The sequence below is a fragment of the Gouania willdenowi genome, chromosome 5 (genome assembly GCF_900634775.1).
Source record: "Gouania willdenowi chromosome 5, fGouWil2.1, whole genome shotgun sequence".
NCBI lineage: Eukaryota > Metazoa > Chordata > Actinopteri > Blenniiformes > Gobiesocidae > Gouania > Gouania willdenowi.
Window position 1 is genome coordinate 944,518 of NC_041048.1, and position 10,000 is coordinate 954,517.

Genomic DNA, 10,000 nt, shown 5'->3' on the forward strand with positions numbered 1-10,000 from the left:
TCACACACAGGAACAGGAAGTAGAGTCACATCTGGTCTGTCTGATCAGTAAAGTATCAAAAAAAGGGAAACATTGTTATTGTGTTGGATTATTTTTCTTTCTTTCTTTCCCGAGGGTTAGGGTAGAGTCTCAAAAATTAAAACAAAATTAAATCACACGCTTCTCTAATTTTTGGCTATTTCTGATTTAAAAAATTTAAAAAATTGATGAGTCAGTGCCCCCACGTAGCCCAAAAATCAAAAATGCATTACGTGATAGGAATTGCCAAAAAAAATATTTCATCGTAGAATCATGAAAACTGACACAGAAGTAGACCATGACAAGTAAAATATATTATTAAGACCACGGCAAAAAATACTACTACTACAGAATACTACTGTTACTACTACTGTTACTACTACTACTACTGTTACTACTGTTATTATTACTACTACTACTATTACTATATACTACTACTGTTACTACTACTACTACTGTTACTACTGTTATTATTACTACTACTACTACTACTGTTACTACTACTACTACTGTTACTACTACTACTGTTACTACTACTACTACTGTTACTACTACTACTACTGTTACTACTGTTATTATTACTTTTACTACTACTACTACTACTACTACTGTTACTACTACTGTTACTACTACTGTTACTACTACTGTTACTACTACTACTACTGTTACTACTGTTATTATTACTACTACTACTACTACTGTTACTACTGTTATTATTACTACTACTACTACTACAACTGTTACTACTATTGTTACTACTACTACTACTGTTACTACTACTACTACTGTTACTACTACTATTACTATTACTACTACGACTACTACTATATACTACTACTGTTACTACTACTAATACTACTACTGTTACTACTACTACTACTATTACTATATACTACTACTGTTACTACTACTGTTACTATTACTATTACTACTACTACTGTTACTACTACTACTACTATTACTATATACTACTACTGTTACTACTACTGTTCCTACTACTACTGTTACTACTACTACTACTGTTACTACTACTGTTACTATTACTACTACTACTACTACTGTTACTACTACTGTTACTACTACTACCACTACTGTTACTACTACTGTTACTACTACTACCTTTACTACTACTACTACTACTACTATTACTATATACTACTACTGTTACTACTACTACTACTGTTACTACTGTTATTATTACTACTACTACTACTACTACTGTTACTACTACTACTACTACTGTTACTACTGTTATTATTACTTTTACGACTACTACTACTGTTACTACTACTGTTACTACTACTACTACTGTTACTACTGTTATTATTACTACTACTACTACTACTACTGTTACTACTACTGTTACTACTACTGTTACTACTACTGTTACTACTACTACTACTGTTACTACTGTTATTATTACTACTACTACTACTACTGTTACTACTGTTATTATTACTACTACTACTACTACTGTTGCTACTATTGTTACTACTACTACTACTGTTACTACTACTACTACTGTTACTACTACTACTACTGTTACTACTACTATTACTATTACTACTACGACTACTACTATATACTACTACTGTTACTACTACTAATACTACTACTGTTACTACTACTACTACTATTACTATATACTACTACTGTTACTACTACTGTTACTATTACTATTACTACTACTACTGTTACTACTACTACTACTACTACTACTATAACTATATACTACTACTGTTACTACTATTACTATATACTACTACTGTTACTACTACTGCTACTACTACTGTTACTACTACTGTTACTATTACTATTACTACTACTACTGTTACTACTACTACTACTATTACTATATACTACTACTGTTACTACTACTGTTCCTACTACTACTGTTACTACTACTACTACTGTTACTACTACTGTTACTACTACTACCACTACTGTTACTACTACTGTTACTACTACTACTACTACTACTACTATAACTATATACTACTACTGTTACTACTATTACTATATACTACTACTGTTACTACTACTGCTACTACTACTGTTACTACTACTACTACTACTATTACTATATACTACTACTGTTACTACTACTACTACTACTACTGTTGCTACTACTACTACTGTCACTACTACTACTACTACTACTGTTACTACTACTGTTACTATTACTACTACTACTACTACTGTTACTACTACTACTACTACTATTACTATATACTACTACTGTTACTACTACTACTACTACTACTGTTGCTACTACTACTACTGTCACTATTACTACTACTACTACTGTTACTACTACTACTACTACTACTACTATTACTATATACTACTACTGTTACTACTACTGTTACTACTACTACTACTACTACTGTTATTACTACTATTACTATTACTACTACTACTACTATATACTACTACTGTTACTACTATTACTAGTAGTGAAGCTTGTTTCAAACATATGTCCTAACATACACAGAGAGCCTATGGGCCAGGTTAGGGTGCCCTGCACACTGCCTGATGAAAATGTTACATAAACACCACACACACACACACACACACACACACACACACACACACACACACACACACACACACACACACACACACACACACACACACACACACACACACACGCACACACACACACACACGCACTCTGAACCAGCTGTTTGTACCATTCTGGTTTACGAGTAGGTTGGACCGGAATGCGCACGCACGCACGCACACACACACACACACACACACACACACACACACACACACACACACACACACACACACACACACACACACACACACACACACACACACACAGTTGTATATATAATGATATACGTGTCTAGTAATAATATGTCTTTCCGCTGAGGGAGAGTTTTGATGAGTTACGTTGCCTTACGTTGTTGTTGTTATACAACAAGTAGACTTTACTAGTAAATCATCTCCTAGTAGACGATTTTGAATTAATATTGTATAATCTCACTAATTTAATCATTAACACTCATTCATTCCTGTGTTCTTTACTTCCTGTTTGTTTTTGGTCTGAATTATGTTTTAATTCTTCATATTTTGAAATAATTATTTCTCAATAGTGATGTAAGTTGTTCTCCACAGTTTCTCTGTGATTCTGATTGGTCTGACGCTGGTAACTCCGCCCACCCTGTCCAGGATATGCAGATCTAAGATATACTGATCCAGCTTTGTAGAGACCGTTTACACAGGGCCTGTACTACAAAGCCAGATCACCTCTTATTGTGCTAACTTCCAGGATTTCATCAGTGTGTGCTGGACTGCAAAGCTAGCTAATGTCTTACAGGGCTAAATCACCATGGTAACTTAGGCTGATCAAAGCGTTCTCAGTAGAACCAGACTTAGGATTTAAACCTGGTTCAGCTAAGCCGTCCATGACCACGCCCCCTTTTACCATTTCATCAAACTCTTCTCAGCTTCAATCTCTCCAGCTCAGCCAATCAGTTGACAGTGTTTAGATTAATTACATGTCCTCATAAAACCCACTAGATCAATCACAGATTTAATGATTAGAAAGTGACTGAACATGTGCTGCAGCTTTTACAATATATGAGAAGCCAATAGAAACCAATGCTCAGACCAACAGGAAGTGACATCATCTGTTACTGAGCAGTAAAAATAAATGATGGACACGTAAAAAAAAAATAAAAAAAGACAGACTGTGGTTTGAACATTTTAAAGGTAGTAACGGGTTAAAGAATGTGTTATTTAGTTAATTTATCATAGAAATCAACTGATCATGTGATCACACACTCACACAATGTTTTAAAGCATCAATAAATTACTTCTTTAATAATGATGATGTGGTTTCATGAGAGTGACTCAGCAGATTAAACCTGGTCAGAAGCAGGTTTGACCCATGGACTGTGTTACTATGGTAACTCGGACTTTGACTCTGCCTCTGTTTTTAGTTTGATCTTCATCCTCAGAACGAGATGAGAGCGTTCGTAGCGTGGGGCCTGTTCTTGCTCAGCCTGGTTCTCGTCTCAGCTCGACCCAAAGCAGGTCAGTCTCTGTTCTACGGTAGAAGCCCAGTGCATGATGGGAAAGTTCAGAGGGCTTCACTTATAGAGTGAGTGTGACAGCAATGAAGTGTGTGTGTGTGTGTGTGTGTGTGTGTGTTGCAGGTCCAGAGCAGAAGTGTAAGTCGGGTCCGGTGGACCTGGTGTTCCTCATTGACAGCTCTCGTTCGGTCCGGCCCCACGAGTTTGAAACCATGAGGAAGTTCATGATTGACATCCTGAACACGTTGGACATTGGGCTCAACGCCACCCGGGTGGGCGTGGTTCAGTACTCCAGCCAGGTCTGCACACCATCAAAGACACCAGATAACACAGCTACGATAAGTGAAGGACTTTGCTGTGATTGGTTCTCAGGTCCGCAGCGAGTTCTCCCTGAAGTCTCACGCTGACGTGGAGGACATGGTGAAGAACATCCATGAGATCGTTCCTCTGGCTCAAGGAACCATGACGGGCCTCGCCATCAAATACGTGTTGACCCAGGCCTTCACCGCTGAGGCCGGAGACCGGCCCAAGGTATGAGCTATGACCCGTCACATGACCCGAACACGTGACCTGACCACGTGACAGGATATGATAGGAACAGTTTTAGGACGATGTGCTCTGCTTGCGCTAACTGAAGCCCGTCCAGGATAGCGAGGTGAACGCCGTGGACGTCTAACCATCCCGTCCGCCCCCCTCAGGTCCCCAACGTGGTAGTCATCGTGACGGATGGACGCCCACAGGACCGTGTGGCTGAGGTGGCGGCCGAGGCCCGAGAGCGGGGCGTAGAGATCTATGCGGTGGGTGTGGCCAGAGCAGACATGGCTTCGCTGAGGGCCATGGCCTCACCACCGTTTGAGGACCACGTGTTCCTGGTGGAGTCCTTCGACCTCATTCACCAGTTTGGACTCCAGTTCCAGGACAAGCTTTGTGGTGAGACGCCCTGTTCAGCTAACGTGTTTCTATTTCCGTAATGTAATATTGTATTGTAATGTATCGTATCACAATTTTTCTCAAAATCTTGAACATATTGGGCAACATTGTAATTAATCCCATTTTACGTTAGCTTATCTTATTGCTATCTATCATGTCTTAAATTATTTTTTTGTAACATTTAGTATCTTAACTTGTCTTCATAAGGTCGCGTAAAGTCGTAATCTATGTTGTATTGTAATTTATTTATCTTAATGTCTCGTGGTAACATTTTATTATGTATCTTAACTTAGTGTAACAGATTGTTGTGACATTTGTATTGTAAGGCATGTCTTCTTATCATAACAAACTGTAACGCATTGTGTCGTACATAGATGATCATATTGTATCATTGTTTATTGTAACATGGTAATAAAATGGTAATGTATTGTCTATTGTTACTAATGTATTATATCATTTCGGAAAATACCACACAAAATTGTAATTAATTGAAGCGTATCTTAACTTTTCGTATTACACAGCACATATCGTATCCCAGCATAACGCATCGCAATGTAACAACTTATCCTCTAATCTTTTAACTTATCGTGTTTTTACCCAATGTATCATAACATATTGTGATGTGTACTTATCTTTATGTATTGTAACAAACCTTGAGAGTGTTTGGTTGTTAGTTCCTCTGAGACGTATCAGCGCTAGCGTTAGCGCTAATATTAGCACTAACGCTAATGCTAACGTCCTGTAGGAATGGATCTGTGCCTGGAGGCAGAGCATGGCTGTGAGCACATCTGTGAGAACTCCCCAGGATCGTACCAATGTCTCTGCAGACCAGGGTTCACCCTCAACCAGGACCAGAAAACCTGCACAGGTAAAAAAAAACAGATACCTAAGTGTAATTAGTAATCCAAAGTACTAACTATAGAGGGAGTTATCTAAAGTACGTAGTTATCTAAAGTACGTGGTTATCTAAAGTGCTTAGTTATCTGTAGTACTCTTTACAGCTGACTGAGCTGAGAGCAGCTGTGTCGTTCACTGATAAAACAGTAAATATTGATGTTGTCGTTGCAGTTATTGATCTTTGCGCTCAAGGAAAACACGACTGTGATCAGATCTGCAACAGCTCACCAGGAATCTTCAGCTGTGACTGTAACCATGGATACGAACTGAACTATGACCTCAAGACCTGCTCCAGTGAGTCCACTGGTCATCGTGCTAATTCATGACCGCTCTCTGACACTGACGCTAACATAGCTCTGCTGCTAACCGCTAACCGCTAACTCTGATCCATTAGTGATCGACTACTGCTCCTTTGGAAACCACACATGTGACCATGAGTGTGAGAGTGTGCTGAACGGCTTCCACTGCAGCTGTAAACCAGGGTTCAGACTGTTGGAGGACGGGAAGAGCTGCCGGCGTGAGTATATGGACATGCCCATTTACAGCGCTAACATACAGGTGCATCTCTTAAAGAGCGCATTTCTGCTGCATCACGTGCATACATCGAACCTTCCATTCCTCACCCTAAAGCAGGAGGGAAACATCGCAGTCTGTGACACACCTGTGGGGTGGAATCTAAAATAATCACGATCATTAGCATCACAATTTAAGTGTTTATGAACCTGTGTATCGATACAAATATCAGTGTGTGAACTAATGCTGTGCGATATATTAGTATATTTATATATGGTAGTGTGACATAAAGTGTAAGATATAACCCTTTATGGTTTCTGTGTCTAATTTAATGTGTGTCTCTGTAGCTAAAATATGATGAAGCCAGCAGGCTAATGTGCTACTTAGCAGTAGCGCTGAAGGATGGTGGGACTCTGAGCCATCTCCGCAAGAATTTGCTGCACAACCTTTCCATTCCTTCCACTTGGGACATGGGGAAGCCATAAAGCAGGAAGGGCCATTGCAGTTGGGGTATGATGCCATACTGAAAGCACCAGACTTTGAACCTCCCGAGCAGTTGGCTGTGCTCGATTGCCTTGAGCCAGGTGCTCAGCTGGGCTTTGGTTTTTGTGATGTTACTGCTGTCTTTTAGGGAGCTGTTGTACTGCTTTCCAAGGCATCGGATCCTTTGATCTTGGATTGTTGGAATTTCGGAGCCTTTGATGCTGAAGAGGTTTCCTGTTAGCTTCCCCTTCAAGATACTGAGGCTCCTTGACTCTTAAGGTTTGAAATCCAGGCGTGCCCAAGTGGCCATCTTTTCCAGTGCACTCAGGATCCACTGTGTCCCCTGGATAGATGGAGTCATCACCGTCACATCATCCATGAAAGCTCGCGAAGCGGGGTGTCTCGTACTGTCGTCTGCCATCGGGCGCTTGTACTGGAAACCTCCTGCCTTTAGCAACAGGTTCATAGCCGCTGTAAACAGGGCCACGGAAATCGTGCATCTTGCCATGATGAGCCTTTGCCATTTGGTAGTGACACTCCCCATGGTGAATCTCATCTGCCGTGCATCCATGTGTGCCATTACAACCATTACAAGTTCAACTACCTCTGATGGAACTCGGTAGTGATCTAATGCCTTTTGGATCAGCCTGTGTGGGACGCTTGGGTAAGCTTTGGGAACGTCCAACCAAACGACAGAAAGTGTGGTCTTGTTGCTCTTGGCTTAGTTAATGAGCTGGCTAATCACGGCTGTATGTTCCAGGCAGCCGGAATATCCCGGAACTCCTCCTTTTTGGACACTGGGGTCGATTAACTCATTGGCGAGCAGGCATGTTGTTAGTCTTTGGGCAATGATGGACCAGAAGATTTTCTCCTCTACGTTTAGGAGGGAAATCACCCAAAACTAGTCGAGTCTTGTGGAATTTAGCTCTTTTGGCACAAAACAGCCCTCAGCGAAAGTCCAGAGCCCGGGTTCCAGCTTCTTCTTCCACAGTGTTCGTAGAGAGCCTTTTCAACAGCAGTGGGCAACATTTGTAGATTTTATAGGTGGTGCCTGATGGTCCTGGGGATGATCCTGCTCATGCTTTTGTCACAACTGCCCTCACTTCATCTATGGTGAAGTCTGCCATGTTGAAAGGGGTGTGTGGTGTCAAAATCGGCAGTTTGAAAGGACACTCTCCCAGAGGAATACCTCTGGAGAAGTCTCCGTGTGCAGCCGTCACACAATTTCTATTTCCTCCTTTGGACATGCCAGGTCCCACCCTTGGGCTTCCCTTGTAGGTCTGCTGTGAATTGGAAAGGGTTATTGAAAAAGGCTTTCCTCTTTTGGCGCTTCTCCCTCTGCTTCTCTCGTGTGGTCTCAGTTCTCCGAAGCTGGATTAGCCTTATCCGCATCTCTGTGCTGATCTCATTCAGGGGCGCTCTTTCCCCATGACTTGCTTCCCACCACTTTCTTTTGAGGTCCTTTAGGTCTTCTCGCAGCTCTTTTATCTGCCGCTGTCTGCTGCTAGGCAATGCTGGTGGCCTGGAAGTCTTGCCTTCTTTCGCGCCAAAGATGTCGTGGCAAACCTGGTACACAACTCCAACCATGGTCTTGATCTTCTTAGCTGCATCTCCTTTCAGAATTTTTTCCAGGATGGTATTGAGATTGTCATCCAGTTGGGCCCATCTGCGATCTGCTGCTGGTGGTAAGTTCAAAGGTGGTTTCCTCTCAAAGTCTTTTAGACTTTCAGGTTCACTGACTCTTCCTGTGCTCTGAATAGTTGGAGCAGGGAGGTCTGGGGCGCTGTGGTTTGCCTCCTGGCCCTGGTCCTCCTCAACTGACTGACAAACACTCTTGACAAACGTAGAGAGGTTACTCTGTGTAAGCCCAGGTGTTCTGCGTTGCTGACACTGCTTTTTGCATTTGGACTTGCCTTGGTAGATTTTTAACACCACACTCATTCTTGAAAAGTCCTTTGTAGATGTTGCATCTTCTTTTGACTTCAGCCTTTTTTCTTTCCGTGTCCGTTCTCGTAGTCCTTTTTCCATTGTCCGGGTCTTTTATCCTCCCCCCCTCCTTGGTCCGCCTGGGGGTATTCTCTTTGTTCAAAACTTGTAGCTTGTTATGCAGTGCTTCGGGGTGCTAGCCCTTACACTATTGCATGCCGTCTTTCCGAGCTGTCATCCGTTCTTTTGCAGATGTCCATGGGTCTTTCCCCATGCTCTCGACAATAAGGTGAAGTAAACATCAGAGATGCGTTGCTACAAGATGCTACTGCAGGAACTACCGTACCTATAATGCAAATTGTCTTCCGAGATGGTGTTTATTGGAGCATCCATGTTATTGGAACCCTTCCCCATCATCAGCAGGAATCTCAGGGTCTCAGGTGTTTCACCCCTTAACCTGAACACCTATCCTGAGTGGGGCAGCGAAGACTCACAAGCCTTCACTTGCAGAAGGGTTCCAACTGTGGGCTCTCTTCAGCCACAGGCATCTCGAGCTGGACTCGAGCTGTTGCAGCTGTGTCTCTAGTGGCTTTTTTCAGCTGTTTGGGCTCCAGGCCTACTCTCTAAAGGAAGTAGCGCACCAATTTTGCTGGGAAACCGCGGCAGCCGACTTCAATGGGGTAGCTGGTTGCATGCCACCCCTTTAAAACAGCTTCCTCAACCAGGTCTTGATACTTGGCTTTTTTCAGTTGGTGGGATGTGGCTAGCCTCTCTTCCCAGGGCACTGTGGGCTCAGCCATTATGATGTTTTTTGTGCTCCTGGATAAAAGGACCATATCTGGTTGGAATGAGGTCACTGCCACGTCCTGCGGGAAGACAAGCCTCCTCTTCAGGTCCACTTTCAACTCCCAGTCGGAAGTTTGTTGCAGAGCTAATGTGACTCTAACGAGATAAATGGCTGCAAATGTTAGTGTTAATTTATCTCGTGTTTTTAAAGAAAAAAACCTAACCAAACCTACACTATTATAAATTATCTTTGATGGAGTCAAATTCACTACAGGTACGGTTTAAAACCATAGCAGTGGACATTATTGGTGGTTTTTGCGCCCCCTGGTGGCATTTACACACATTTACAAATCGGAACACAGGTGACAACAATATATGTAACAAAAGTCACTAATATT

The 10,000-nt window shown here is 41.9% G+C and overlaps 1 protein-coding gene across 1 annotated transcript in view; it reads left to right on the forward strand.

Moving 5' to 3' along the window:
• matn4 (matrilin 4) overlaps positions 1 to 10,000 on the forward strand; it is a 22,011-nt gene that overhangs the window by 7,087 nt on the left and 4,924 nt on the right. The window contains 7 exon segments of the mRNA XM_028447464.1: positions 3,975 to 4,068; positions 4,191 to 4,366; positions 4,440 to 4,598; positions 4,766 to 4,997; positions 5,743 to 5,865; positions 6,066 to 6,188; positions 6,289 to 6,411. Of these exon segments, the coding sequence (XP_028303265.1) occupies positions 3,999 to 4,068; positions 4,191 to 4,366; positions 4,440 to 4,598; positions 4,766 to 4,997; positions 5,743 to 5,865; positions 6,066 to 6,188; positions 6,289 to 6,411 (1,006 nt within the window). The 5' untranslated portion in view covers positions 3,975 to 3,998.